This window comes from Protopterus annectens, chromosome 5.part0, assembly GCF_019279795.1.
Source record: "Protopterus annectens isolate FY-2018-M chromosome 5.part0, PAN1.0, whole genome shotgun sequence".
Classification (NCBI taxonomy): Eukaryota; Metazoa; Chordata; order Ceratodontiformes; family Protopteridae; genus Protopterus; species Protopterus annectens.
The window spans coordinates 734250109-734265894 of record NC_056735.1 but is presented as its reverse complement, the minus strand read 5'-3'; the positions used below and the strand labels follow the sequence as shown (position 1 = coordinate 734265894).

The following is a 15786-nucleotide window of genomic DNA, read 5'->3' as shown; positions in this document are numbered from 1 at the left end:
TAGAGAGATCCCAGTTTATTGGAAGTCCAGAAGGCACATATCTCTTGACAAACATGGAAGGATGAAATCCACCATGACCATCTGAAATGTAACTCTGGAATTATCAGGTCAAGAAGAAACAGTCTTATCTGAGAATCAGAACGAACCTGGAACAACCACCTAATCCACTTCTGGTCTGTCTGGACTTCTAAGATTGCTTATTTTCAGAAGGTTCAAGGCCTCCATTCTTGTTACATACTTTGAAAAGTGTGAGTGAAAGGTAGAAAGTGATACAGAGTTGTGGAATGGGATTATATATATATCCCTGGGAAATTACTGCCTTTACCTACTTGTCCTGCATGACAACAAGCAAGGTGCAGGGGCTAAGGAGAGGTAATGGAGTGCGTATATATTTATCAATGGCCAAATAGTTAAATCTTCTGTTGCATTTGTCTTAATTGATAATAATAAAGTGATACAGGCTACAAATGGTTGGCAAATAGGTAAGTCTGTTTACCCAGTCTGTCAAACAACTACAACATGAAAAAAATACTGCTGACATTCCATAAACTACTGTGCATTTTACTTACGAAGTACTAGTCAAAGGCTATATATCATTAAAAGATACCATGTAAGAAATAAAGACACAGGTTCATAGGTTCATTTGTTGATAGGTATGTACTAGGGTAATGGCCATGGAGCCTTTACAAGCCTAGCCCATGGAAGTTCTCTGGCATCATGCCGCCTGATGTTAGTTTCCAGTTTCTCTATTAAGTACAGCCACTGGAGTGATCCCCAGGGTGAATTTTCCATTTCCCATCCACTCGTCAAGATTTCTCTTGAAGAGGGGCAGTGAGGTAGTCTGCTTGACATGTATGGGAAGTCTATTCCAGAGCATGGGCAGTCTCTGAGTTATGAACCTGTCCCTCCAGCATGTTCTGTTGATTGTGGTAATGAGGTTGACATCTCCGGAGTGTGTGGTGTATGTATCTGACTTAAGAATTAAAAGTCAAAATCTACATCATTAAATGAAACCATGTAAGAAATAAAGAGGGGTAATCATTTCATTCAAATTTGGCAAAATTACTTTATTTAGATTTAGAAGAGAAAGGTTTTCTATATGAGCATTTTTTTGAAGATGGATAATTCCCATGAAAAGAACAAAACAGCTGAAAAAATATTTCTCTTGCTGCTCCTTGGACTTTCCTTCCCATGGTTGAGATTTCTAAGATAGGGTGACAATAATGGAAGCTTCTCATAACTGAAATGCCTAAGACTTGAACTTCAATCTCTTCAAGTGTCAACCAAATATCTGCATATTACTATACAAACTACACTAACTGTGGCAGTCACATCAACTACATCATATGTGCACCTCAATGAATAAAGATCCACAGACTCATAACTATTTTAGAAAGCAGCTCGTCATTGTTAGAATCTAATAAGTTAGTTTAATTTTCTACAATCTGTCCCATAACTGGCTTATATACTTTAATTTTAAAATTCTAACAGTTATGAGCTCTTAGTGCTACGGTACTAGAAGTATAAACTCATATTACCATTCCTGTCCAACAACAAGGTAAAGTACTTGTAAGAAAAGAAGATGTACAGGATACCTTAGCAGCTGTATGAAATGTTAAGGTTGGAGGACCTGGTGTCACATTATAACAAAGTTTAGGATTATGTGTGTCATATTTGCATTAGAAATCAGATAACCTATGAAGTGGTGACTGAGAATCATGCTGTCTTGACTTTCTGTTCCATATATTGTGGAATATGTTATAAAGGGGAAGAAATCTCCTCATGGATTTTGGAACTGAAAGAATTTGAAATACTTTCCTCTTAGAAGAGGAAATCTCCAAGAGAGGAGAGTTAATATTATCTCTAGCAGAGGTAGAAGTCTTACTAAAATTCAGATACTGGACGGAGAGTCTAAAAATTGTGTGGTTAAGTCTGCATCATGACCTGATACTGAGGAGAGATATGCTGAAAATTAAAGTTACAATATTAACAAATCTTTGTTATCTGCAATGACACACTGAAGAGACAAGTTTAAAACTTACAGATACACTCCCTCTCATCTGATGAGAGGAAATGGGTTCCTATCTCTTTTTATATTGGTGAAGTGCTTTCGTTGATAGGTGTTACTGTTCCAACCTGAACTCCAGCCTATGGTAAATCATATAAAGTGCCAGCAGTGCTGCCAAATACATCTCTGAAGAGTCCAAAAACATCTTCTTTACTAATCTTTTTAATATAACCTAGTCAGAGGGGAGACAAATGAAGGCTCACCCTGGTTGTGGTTGATAAAGCAATCCATACATAGCTTTTGATCTTCAGGCTCTTCCCTCATTAAAACTTGTATCTCTTTCTAATGAATTTCCAAAACTATCTTAGGAAAACAGACTTCTGGACCTATCTAGACACTGACAAAACTACCTGTCTGAATTTGAACTTAGGTACCAATACTGCTAAAACAGAATTACATTCCAAGACTTGGGGTTCAATAACCCATAAATGCCACTCTCAGCTATTAAACAAACCAAAGACCCAGGATTTGTGGACAGCAAGTTCTTCTTGGTAAACTCTGCCCCTTTAAGCAACATCATTTTAATTTTCTCAGATTCTGCAGGCCTAAAATATTTCTCTTCCAAAGATTTAAAATCTTTTCATTCTATAATAATGTATCTTGGCATATTTACTGTTTTGCTATTATACAGATTTAGAAAATGGGCTTGGAGAATCAGAAACCCCGCTGAATGCTTGACGTTCCAAAAGAGTGAATTGATATACTAATATACTCAGAAATCCCATTAAAAAACTGTACATTTTCATAACACTCAACTGATCAGTACACTGACTGCAACTGCAGGTATATGCAGTTTTTCCAGCTTCTCTGCATCTGTGTTTGTGTATTTTGTATTGGTATGCAGTGCTTCTGACCAAAACAAGTTGAAAGATATTATTGTGATGTCTTGTAAAGGTCTGCACTGTGTCTGACAGCAACAAGCTGAAACTCATTACAGTGGCTAATTATGTATAAATTCAATGATCACAATTATAAATTTGAACTGTACACAATCAACAAAGTGAAAACATTGTGTGTGTACAGAGAGTTGCAATGATTCTGCTGTATGCATCTAAAAGCAATGACCAAGATATATTACTGTTACTATTTTTATTATTTCTTCTTTCATTTGCTCACTATAAGACATCTGAGGTTTACAGAGCCAATACATTGCCTGTAACAGCAGGCAAATATGGGTATGTATATTTCTATGCCTTTGCATCTGTGTGTGTGTTCACTCATGCTCACATATTTGAGTTTCTGTACCAGTGTGGGAGACTGGCTGAGATTCAGAAAATAAGGCCTACAGTTGTGTTAAGTCTTCACACCATAGCTAGTGCAACTTATGTCATCATGGAAATAGAAATTCAAAGGCCATTTTCAGCCATAATGATGAAGATCTCATTATCAGCTAATCTGCATGTCTCTAAATCACTTCCTTTTACTGTTTATGCTAAAAGTACTTTGTAGCAATAGTACCCTCTAGCTGCCCATGCATGTCTCTGGCACAGGCACCATACCTCTCAACTATCCAGAGGGTTGCAGAACATCCTTGAGTTTGCCTCATGCATTTGTAAAAGTTTAAATTTTCCAGTAAATCCATGAAGCTTACAGTCAGTCAGTAAAACCAGATGTTATTGTTTCATACATGTTATTGTTTAGAAAATGCATGCTGATGTGACCCTATTGCCCTATTACCTTTACAAGTGAATTAGATTAATATTTAACAACTCTCCCCAATTTTAGCTATTTCTCCTGCATTATCTTTGACTTTGTCCAGAATATGTGGGCAATAATGAGAGATATGACTGGCATCCCTTTGACAATCATTCATACATAAACACACACATATTGCTACACACAAATATCCACTAAGCATCACACCCCCACACACACATTCGACTGGACTCAGGGACATATTCACTCACACACAGCTGCACACACACACAAACACACAAACACCAATGCTCTCAATTCTCTACAGATATATACATACACACATGCACACACACAAATATATCTCCACCCCTACATCTCTGCTGAACTTCGCTAGACTTACCAATGCCTCAAATTATTCCACAGACTTCAGTGGGTAAACACATTCTTTTGGCAGAGTTAAATTTCCTAGCCAGCCATAATAACTTGCACAGCACAGCGAATCTCTGAATTGCTCTGCATTGTAAATCAGTAACCAAAGCCATTAAAGGGGACAGCACATAGTTAATTAGCATTAGCAACTCAAACATTTTCTATAAAAACAAAAATGGGAGGAACACTGATGAAGTAAACCTGAACAGTGAACTGTTTCTAGATTTCTATTAGTCAATGACTATGCCTAACAAATGTCATGTTTCAACACAGTGATGCTTTGTCAGTGTACTTGTTGTAAGAATACCCTGGACCAAATGTGTCAATGACTGACTTTGCAGTCATGTCATCAGACCTGAGGCAACACTTTCTAAACACAAAGATGTACACAAGTACAGAGCTGTCAAATGGCCGCGATTTACTGGAGAGGTGGGTTAGAAAAATTAAACAGCAGCTAGACGGACACAGGAGATCTAAATGGGTAATAAGGGTGTTCTGGATATGCCTAGTTGATTAATCCTTCTGGGTGTGATAAGTTCAATTCCCATTTCTAGAAAAGGTTCTCTCACACACTTAAGGAAGAATGGGATGTGGAGTCTTACAGTACACTCTTTAAGATCACAAATGCTAACATGGCAAGGAATATGGTCTCAAAGGATGTCCACACTTGTATCAGTGTATAACTTGTGGAACCAGTGGTAAACTTCAGAAATTAAGCTGTCGGGTTAAAGAAACATACTTTCAATGTAATGCTTGCAGTGGTTCTCCAGATCTGATTAACAGGTAATGACAAGCAGGAAAAGCAAATGTATGCACCATCATGAAAGCAAAGGCCTTAGTGTAGGAGGAGTGTGGTGAGCCCATGAAGAATGACCATCTGGCAAGTCCACAGGGACAGGTGGCGTGCTGTCAAGGCCATTTAAAAATAAAGCTGGAGAAACACTGACCTTGACTGGGTAGTAACACCATCAAGAAATGGAAGAAGTAGTCTGAATATTGCCTGAAGTTAGCAGATACTCCTCTTCCTGAGAAGGCAGTGCCAGAAGCTATAAAGCAAACATAAAATCTTTTCTATCTCTTATAAAAACAAAAAATAAACTGGCACACTGTCAAAGTGGTCAAAGGCAAAAGGATGCCCCCAATATACAATGCTGAAGATTTTTGAACAAACAATAGTGCCCCCCATCAGGAAGGCAGACAATCCATTTATGAACAAGCCTCCTGAATGACAACATCTAAACAAGATCTAGGTATCCTGGGAGAATGTATGCATCTCTTATTCCCTCTGAAAGAATGCCCTAAGGATGTGAGCACAAGAAGACAGTCACATGACAAAGTTATATACCCAAATGTTTCACCTGCTGGAAAGGAAACTGCAACAGCTTACAAAATGCTTACACCCTACTCAGTGGAAGACAAAGACAAACGGAGTAAATTAACCAGATTATAATGCATGTTTCAGAGGGTGTTCTTTAGCATCTTGTGTAGAAGGCAAAAAGTCAATTATCAGCATTATAATCTATGTAATTTGACCCTCCAAACAGCACTGATGCATCCAACGCTCTTGCTCTGTTGACATTCCACAAACTCAAAGATCACATAGGTGTGTGTCTGAAACATATTTTAAGAAAAATGGCACAAGACTGTAAAACAGAAAAAGAAATCTGTGACAATGATTTTATACAACTACACAAAGAAAACTAAAAATAAAGCTGACAACAATACCTGGTATTCATATGTATAATGGAAAGTAGCATCCACCATCTGAATGCAGCATTTATTGTCTGGTTTCATATAAAATCGGAGTTGCTTTTTCCAAGCCCAGTCTTCAGCACTACGGATTTGTGCTTGATTCAACTGCTTCACTGTGTCAATGTTATGAATTATATCCAGAATAAGTGCTTTCAGCTTTAGTTCAAGAATACCAGGTTCTAAAAATATAGGGCGAAATAGTCACAATTTACTGATTTAATACACATTAACAGCATCTAAATCATTACTGCATGAAAGACAAATAAGAACAATCATTTAAAATTGAAAATGAGTTTCTGACAATAATTCCAGTATTGTCACCATTCTTTACTGTCAGACCTCTGTTGAGATCTATTTAAATCGTGCTAGAACACCGCAGGTTTACATTAATAAAGATTTGATCCCTGAATTTCATGCTTGATGACTGACCAGTAACATGCAACTGCCACCATCTTCCCTTAGGTCTGCATACCTTGGGCCCTGCATCACTTGTAAAGTACAGTTGTGTACACTTACCACAAATGGAGACGTTCGAGTATATTCATTGTTGCAGTCCTAACATTTGGGATTTCCTGCCGTGAAAGCCCTTGGCTGGCCCGACTACCAGAGAAAATTCTTTCCTCCATCTAAGGCTGGCAGATGCCCTAACCAAATGTCAGTATGCTTGGGTATATAGGGAGACAGTCTACGTCATGAAATCTTTTTCTTCTTGTCCCCTAACAGGTAGGACCCCAAGTGAGCAGTAGGGAACTGAGGAAGAGAACCCATACAAGAAGACAGGCCACAGGGCTTCCCTTGGTGAGAAAAGAGGTCATAAGTAAACCACCTAGTAGGTTAGGGGGGAAGGAGGGTAGGAAAGAAGACTGCAACAGTGAATACACTCAAACATCTGCATTTATGATAACTGTACGCAACTGTACTATGTTCTTCATGTTTCACTGTTGCAGTCCTGACTTGTGGTAAGATTCCCAAAGCTGAAAAGAGGGAGGAAGGATATTAGGAAGAGGGGAAGATGCCATGTAGGATGTCAGTGGCGAATCCTGCTCTGGACCTAGAAAAGTCTGCCAAGTGGTAGTGTTTGGTGAAGGCATGCAGAGATGACCAGGTGGGGAGCTTCCAGGATGTCATTAGTAGGGACCCCTCTCAAGAAGGCAGCAGTGGTCACAGTCACCCTAGCAGAGTGTGACCTGACAGCCTCAGGAAAATTTTTGCCATGATGGATGCAACAAAAAGAGATACAGTGGGAAATCCATTTCGAGATGGTCTGTTTATAAGCTGATTTTCCCTCAGAGCCAGGGGAAAAGGTCACAAAAAGCTGGTCAGATTTTCTCAAGGCTCTTGTACTGTTAAGATAGTAGCGGAGCTGCCTATGCATATGCAACAAATTAAGTATTCTTTCTCCTTTGTTCCGGAGGCTGGGAAAGAATGTAGGCAGGTGAATGGCTTGATTTAGAGAAGTGTCAATGACCACCTTGGACATGAAAGAAGGGTTAGTTCTGAGGGAAACCCTGTCTGGGTGGAAGATGAGGAATGGTTCCACTGCCATGAGAGCCTCCAGTTCAGAGACCTTCCTGGCTGAGGTGATAGCCAGCAACAGGGCAGTTTTCCAAGTTAGAAACTTCAGTTGGGCAGAGGCTGCAGGTTTGAAAACATGCAATGTCATTTTTTTCAGAACAAAGTTAAGGTCCTATGAAGGGGTAATGCTGCCTTCTGGACAGTCTTAATGTGGACAACTCCCCCAAGAAATTGCCTTAATAGGTGACAGGAGGAAGAGCAGGTATATGGGCCAAAATGGCAGATGCATGAATTTTAATGGAGGAGTAGGAAAGACCTTTATCAACCTGAGTAGCCAGATAATGCAGAATGGTAGCAATCAGGGCTGAATCAGGATTGTGGTGCTGCTGCTTGCATCAGATGGAACATCTCTTCTACTTAGCAGAGTATGATTTCCTAGTTCTAGGTCTACTACATTCCTTGAGAATGTCCATAACCTGTTTGCTTAAGGTAAGCTTGTTCCTGGATGCTGTAGAATTATCCAAGCTGAAAGGCTGAGCATCTGCAGGCTGGGGAGCACAATCCTTCCCTTGTCCCGAGTGAGAAGGTTGACTCCCTGAGGCAACAGCAATGAACTCTGGTTGGTTAGTTCAAGAAGCAGAGGATAACAGTGTTATCTGGGCCAGTCTGGGGCTATCAAATACTGCCCTTGGGCCCTCTTCTCTTATCTTTAGAAGTACTCAAGATAGTAGGGGGTAAGGGGAGGAATGCATAAATGAGTCCAAAGGAAAGAGAAAGTATCTGTCCCTCCAGGCTGATTTCTGTTTGATCTTGGAAAATAATTTTTTCAGTTGAGTGTTTTCCTTGGTGGTGAAGGGGTCTATCTGTGAAACTCCACATCTCTGGGCCATGCTGAGAAATATTTCCAGATGTATGCCATTCATGGGGGCCCATCAAATTCCTGCTGAGGTGATATTTTGAGCCCCTGGAAGGTATTGTACTAGGAGGTGCAACCCGAGAGAGCAAGTAGTTTCCAGAACTTACATCATTAGGTGGCAAAGAGGGTAAGAGTGGGTGCTCCCTTGCCTGTTTATGTACCACATAACTGTGGTGTTGTCTGTTTTGACTAACAAGACCCATGGTTCTCATTTTTCCTTGAAAGCTATCAGCCTTTTTGCACTGCCATAAGCTCTTTCCAGTTTATGTGCCTGTCCTTGAACTGCACCTCCCACTTCCCCTGAAATTAGAGGTGTTGAAAGTGAGCCCCCCAGGTCTTTGAGGCAACTGAGGTGAGAGTTTGGCCCTGGGGCATGAATCTGAATGGAAGAACCTGATTTTGGGTAAAAGCCTGTTTCCACCATACAAACTTCTCTCTGACACAAGGGATCAGGTGTTATCTCAGTTGTCAGAGACTGAGAGAGCTGGCACCATACATTTTTCAGGTACGACTGGAGTTTCCTCATGTGCAGCCTGGCCAGGGGAACCATGAGGATACAAGATGGCAGGTAACCCAGTGCTCTGAGAAATTCTCTGGCTGTGATGCTTTGTTTCTGCTGGATACTTTGAAAGTAGTGAGTCAAAAGAGAGACCTTGTCTGGGGGAAGGAAGGATTTTTGAAGTGAAGAGTCCAGAAGTGCCCCAAGGAAAACTACCATGTTGGTTGGAACAGTGTTGGATTTTTGCAGATTTATCGTAAAGCCCAGGGAGGACTGGAGGTCTTGGGTAAACTTCAGATCTTTGTGAAGTTTTGATAAATTTGTTGACTCTGTCAGGCAATAGTCCAGGTAAGGGTATATTTTGACTCCTCTGGTCCTGCAGAAAGCAACTGCAGTGGCTAAGCACTTGGTGAAAACCCCTGGAGCAGTAGACAAGCCAAAGGGCAGTGCTGAAAACTGATAATGACTGGACCTGCTCTGAAGTGAAGAAAGCTTCTGTGTGATTCTTGAATTGGGAAATGCAGGTAGTCATCTTTTAGATGGAGAGAAACCATAAAGGCCGGTGGGGCTGCCATGGGCAGGAATTTTTAAAGAGTCAACATTTTGAATTTTGGAACCAGGAGAAACTGATTGAGGTTGGATAGGTCTAAGATAGGAAACCAAGATTCTTCTTTTCTGGGAACTAGGAATAGCCTGGAGTAGAACCCTTTGCCTTTTTGATTTTCTGGAAATGGTTCCACTGATCCCTGAGAAAACAAAATCTGGACTTGAGGAAGGGCCTATTTTTTTTATTCTGTGGAATATCTGGATAGCGTGAGTACTTTAAAGGCTCTTTGAAATTGAGTTGGTAACCGTTTGAAATAATGTCTAGAACTCACTTGTCTGAAATGATGCGAGTCCAGTTTTGTTTGAAAAGGGACAGGCTTCCTCCAAGTCTTGAAAGAGTACTGCAGCATATAGAAGAGAAGGACCTCTATGATTATGGTAAGATTTTACACGACTATTCTATGTTGTTCTATTCATATGTTGCAGTATTCATAACATGAGGGAGAATACCAAAGCTCATGCAGAAGAAGAATTGGGCAGAGGAGCAGTCGCACTCTCTACAAACCCCTTCTGGAAAGCCCTTGCAAAACCAGCTCTAGACCTGGAAATGCCATCCAACTTATAATGTTTTGTGAAAGTATGTACAGAAGACCAGGTAGCTGCTTCTAATATAGAGGAGGTGTCTAGACCTTTGAAGAAAGCACCAAAAGAAGGCACAGACATAGTGGAATGTGCCTTTACTGGGGGGAAGCAAGAGTTTTCCCATGAGACACACAGCAGAAGGAAATGGATTTGGACATCCAAGGGAAGATAGTCTACTTGGAAACAGGGCTGTCCAGGGCCCTATGATGACAGGAAACAAAAAGACAATTGGAGATCAGATTTCCTAATAGGCTTGGTTTTGTCTCGATAAAATCTGTGTTGTCTATGCTCATCCAAGATGTGTAAAATCTTCTCACTAGAGGATTGTGGAGATGGGAAAAAAGTGGGCAGATTAATGCACTGATTAAATGACATAAAGGAGGGATTAGTGCATAAGGAGACCCTATCCTTGTGGAAAACAGTAAAGGGGAAGAGGCCATCAGTGTTTGAAGTTCTGAGACCCTTCTGGCCAAGGTGATGGCCACAAGAACTGTTTTCCAGGTGCAATGCTGAAGAGAACAACTTGCTGGCTCAAAAAGGGCTAGGGTAAGTTTCTCTAGGACAATTTAGATCCCAAGGAGGAGGAACTGTTTCCTTCCTGGTCTGATATGAATAACACCTTTCAAGAAAAGCTTAACTTCCAGCCTTGAAGCCAAGAGAGGAATCATAGGCAGACATGCAGAGATTGCTGAAAGATGAGCTTTTACTGAAGAGTATGACAATCTACTCATCAGTAATTCACACAGGTAAAACAGAACCACTGGAACATCCACCAGCAATGGTTGAAGGTCCTTAGAAAGACACCAGATGGAAAACCTTTTCACCTTTTCCATTTGGAAATATAGGCTTTCCTAGTATTGGGTTTTCTGGCCTCCTGCAGAACTTGCAGCACACACTAAGAGAAAAGTGTCTAAAAGGGATCAAAACCCCATCACCCGCAGAGTCAGTTGCAGGGCTGACACCCCTTAGAGATCCCTTACCCTGTGTGAGTAGGTCCACATTGTTGGGTAACTTGTGATGACTGCCCTTGGCTAAATGCAAAAGTGGGAACCAAAGCTGTCTTGGCCAAAAGGGAGTCACCAACAAGAATTTTGGTTGCTCTTGTTGGAGCTTCAACAGGACTTTTTGGAGAAGTAGGGAGTGGGGGATGCATACAGAACCATCCCATTCTAAGAGAAAGATAGGGTATCCACCTTCCATGCTAGAGGCTTGGGAACTCCATCACAAAACTTTGGAAGTTGTCTGTTCATAGGGAAGGAGAAGAGATCTACCTGAGGCATACCCCACTGACAGAGAATGTCCAGAAATACATCCTGTGTAACATCCATTCAGGGATTGAGTCATGGACCTGCTCAGTGTGTCTGCCACAACATTTTGAGTGGAAGGAATGTAGACTGCTTGGAGGGTGAGTTGACTCAGAGGCAAACTCCCAAGCTTGGATAGCCAGTTTGTACTGGAGATAAGACTAGGTCCCTCTTTGCTTGTTGACATACCAAGGAACTGTGGTGTTGTCTGTGAACCATTTTATGATGCCTGGAAGAAGAGGTTTGAAAATTTGTAGAGCAAAAATTAGGGCTCTCATCTCTTTTATGTTTATGTGTTCCCTGTTTTGGGATGGAGTTCATACATCTTGAACCTTGCAGGATGGCAGGGTTGCCTGAACTATCCATGAACAGCTCTTGAGTGGGTAAGGGCAGGCCTGGATTTAAGGTAAGCTGCTGAATCCACCAGTTCAGTTCCTTTTTCACGCAAGGAAGAAAGGGAATAACAAACTCCAATGGATGAGTGTGTTGCATCCATATTGACCTGAGGTACCACTGGAATTTCCTCATTTGCAGCTTGGCTAAAGGTAGCATGGGGATAGTGGATGCCACAAAGCCTAACAGGGAGAGAAAATCCCTGGCAGTCATGGACTGAAGAGGTCTTAGGGCCTGGAAGTAGGCATTGAAAGACATAACCTTCTGGGGAGGTAAGAAAGCCAACATCCTGTCCCGTTTGTATTCTGCATCCTAGAAAATCATGGTCTTGTGAAGGAACAAGAGTAGATTTTTGATTGTTGATAATGAATCTTAGACCCTGCAACAGAAACACCGTGAAGAGTAAATTCTCTCGAAAGGTGTCTGGAGAATGTGCCTGGAGAAGAAGTTCGTCCAAGTGTGGGAAAATATGATTACCCTTAACCTGCAAAAGGCTATGACAGGAGCTAGGCATTTTGTGAAGACCCTTGAAGCCATAGACAATCCAAAAGGCAAGGCAGAGAATTGAAAATGTGAGGAAGCAATAGCAAAGTGAAGAGGTCTCCTGAACTGAGGATGAACAGAAATGTGGAGTTGCATGCTTGATGTCCAGAGACACCATGTAGGCCTGAGGGAGGATGAGGGGAAGTAGAGTGTTCAAGGATAGCATGCAAAAGGTGGCAACCTTCAGGAAGGTATTTAGGTGGGACAAGTCTAGGATGAGCCTCCAAGGCCTATCTTTCCTGGGGACCAGTAACATCTTGGAGTAAAAACCTTTCCCTATTTGGGAAGGTGGCATCTTCTGAATGGTACCCTGAGAAAGAAGACTGAAAATGACTTGGGGAAAGTAATCCAGCTGTTCTTTTGGGGGTTGTGGAATACCCCTGAAGGAAGGTGGAGTCTTCCACACCATGAAATATCTTTGAAGGATAATGGAGAGGGACCCAAGAGTCCTGGGTGATCTGTTTCCAAGCAGAGAGAGAAGAGAAATATGTACGGAAAGAGGGCTCTGGTTGCAAGAAGGTTCTTAGTCACAGACTACCTGGCTTGCTCAAAAAGGACTGTTTCTGAGCAGCAAATGATGTATGTTGAGTATTGGTTCCTAATATCTCTTTTACCCTTGGAAGACTGAATTCTAGAAGGTTTCCTTGCAAAGGGGTTTCAGATGGGTAGTTCCTCTGAAATCTGGGAACTGAGGACACAAAAAGTGTGTTTTAGGTCCTTTTCTTTTAAGAATTTAAAGAGTTCTGCAGCAGAAGCACCAAACAAGGTCTTGCTGTCAAGGGGTGCATCCATAATTTTAGCCTGCCTTGATGTCATCTGGTAAGGGCTGTAGTCTGAGCCAGGAGTACTTCCTGAGAACAGACACTGAAGCAGCAGCTCTGGCCAATGCCTCCACTGCATCACAGCTGTACATAACTGAATGGCATGTGACTTGACCAGAAGAACTCAGAATGGAGGATATCTGAGCCTCAGTAGGAGAGTCTGGAAGCACTGAAATTAGCTTACTGGCATCAGAGAGATATTTTGTCATATGGGTTTGGTCAGTTATAGCTCTAAACATCAAAGTTGTTGATCTATAGACTTTCCTCCTCAACCTCTCCTTAACTTTACTCTCCTTGTCTGAGGGGAGAAGGGAAGTGAAAGGCAACATCTCAGAGGCCTTATCAGCAGGCACAGAAATTGTTGCGAGGTCTGCAGACGGACATTTAAACAGGAATTTGGAATCCTGTGGCACCTTGTAAACCTGTCTGGCCTTTTAGGGGCAGGAGGTTGAGAGTCAGGGCACTTAGAAGCTGCTGAAAAGGCATCTAAAAAAGCTGGCAGCACAGGTGGAACTGCAGATGGAGAAGGGAAATCCATCTGCAGAAGGTCATAATACCTTTTTTGAATTTCTGACACATAGTGGCAATGTCATTTAAAGAACTCCATCATTTTGGTTTCCCCAAAAACAATATCCTGCCCTGGAGAATCTGTGCCATTTTATTCTTCTTCCGGGGAAGAATATCCTAAGGGAGGTGAAATTTGGGCAGAGTATGCCAATGATTCAGCCCCAGATGAGTCAGATGAAACCGCAATTAAAATTCTCTTTTGTGAAGAAATAGGAGAAAAGGAAGAAGGAAGAGAGAACCCAGTAGATTGTCTCAGGGCCATAAAGGCATTAAAGAGCCCTTGAGAAAAGGCTTGCCAATCCGCACACTGTTTTTGGGAAATAGGAGAAGCATGCTTAGTTTTCTGCTGCTTCTTATGTGGGACATCATAAGTGGTGGAAGGATGAGAAACCCAATGTCGGCCTCCACTCTACAATACTGCTCGGAACATCTTCACAAACAATGATTTGAAGAATGCCACATAGGCCTTCAGTAACAACGAGCCTGGGTTCCACCCTACATCCTTAGCAGATGCCTGCGTATCCCCCAAGGACATGCTAGCAGGGTTCTTCACGCCCTCCAAACTGGACCCAAAATGGCTCCGGGTCAACATCAGCCTCAGGAGAAACGTCCAGAATTGGAGAAGCAGTGGGTAAGTTAATCCTAGATTTCTTGTCTTTCTTAATGATTTGCTCACTTGACAGGCCCCATGTACCTTCCATATCACGTGCTAACCTCTTAACTTGCTGGTCCTCTAAGTACAGCTGGAGGGAAGTTAGATGACTGCGAAGGGTCTTGGGGGAAAAAGGCCTTGCAAATCGAACAGGAGGTATGGTCATGGTTAGGGCCTAAGCAAAAGAGACAAAGGGTCATGGGAATCTTTATACGGAATTTGCCTTCCATACTGACATTTGCCCTTCCTACCGGACATGTAACCTTAACCACAACAGTAGCACAAAAAAACAACAACAAGCCTCAATGGGGCACTTATCTGGATTGGAATTTGCAACTTCGCTGATGAGCAAACGACCGGAAAAGATGTTCTAACTGGCGGCAGAAAAGTTCTGAGGCTTGATGCATGCCAACATCCGCTTTATATCAAACGTCACTTTATGACATCACATGTACCCTACAGTAGCTTTAGGCTTTTGTATACTGGCCGGACATACGAGTCAGCCGGAGGCTGACCTCCCTCATGTTATGAATACTGCAACATATGAATAGAAGGACATCAACCATGTTCCTGTGGAAAATCAGGTAAGTTTGGCCCATCTTGAGAGCTTGCAGCTCAGAATCTTGTCTTGCAGATTTCAGGGCAGTAAACAAAACATTTTCCAAGTGATGAACCTCAAATCCGTCTGAAAGGCAGGTTCAAAAGGAGATAAGGTCATTTTTTTCAAGAACAGAGTTAAGATCACAAGGAAAAGGAATTTGCTTTCAAGGGGGTCTCACTTGCAACATTCCTTTCATAAACTGTTTGACCGCAAAAAGAAACAAAAAAGAGGGAGCACTGGGCAGACAAGCTGAGGTGCCTGCAAGATGTACCTTTATAGATGCATAAGATATGCCACTGTTCACACAAATACTTCAAAACCAGAGGTAAATACCATAACAGGCTCTCTGATATCGGTTAGACACCACCTAGAAAAACTCTTCCATTGTTAAATATTAGATTTTCTAGTTGGAGGTGTTCTTGCCTCCTTCAATACCTGCTGCACATCTTCATAGAAAAAGTGCCTAAAGGGTATCAAGACAGAATCCTTCAGGCTTGTCAGTAGCAATTGCTGTAAGCTGAGGTGCATCATTCACCCATGACACTGTGCGAGTAGATCCAGAGTGTGAGGAAGGTTGTGGTAATTGCCTTTCGCCGATTCCATATTTAGTAATTCTTTTTGAACCTTCAGAAGTACCTTGGGTGTCAGTGAAAATACATAAAGGAACATTCCTGTTCAAGAAAACGAGAATGCTTCTGTCCTTCAAGCATAACTGCAAGGATGTTTCAAACAACATTTTTCCAACTGCCTGTTTTGAAAGGAGGTGAAAAGATCTATATGAAGTGTTCCTCACATCTGGACCAAATCCAAGCAGACCTCATCCTGAGTTTCCACTTGTTCAAGATCTGCTTAGTCCATCTTTCACTATATTTTGCTCTGACAATGTATGATTCCTGAAGC

The 15786-nt window shown here is 41.7% G+C and overlaps 1 protein-coding gene across 2 annotated transcripts in view; it reads right to left on the bottom strand.

The window, feature by feature from the left end:
• Window positions 1–15786, bottom strand: part of DYNC2H1 (dynein cytoplasmic 2 heavy chain 1) — a 6555988-nt gene that overhangs the window by 3827080 nt on the left and 2713122 nt on the right. For both annotated transcript variants that reach the window (XM_044072582.1, XM_044072581.1), the window contains one exon: window positions 5861–6066. In XM_044072582.1, coding sequence (XP_043928517.1) covers window positions 5861–6066 — 206 coding nt within the window. The remainder of the gene's footprint in view (window positions 1–5860; window positions 6067–15786) is intronic.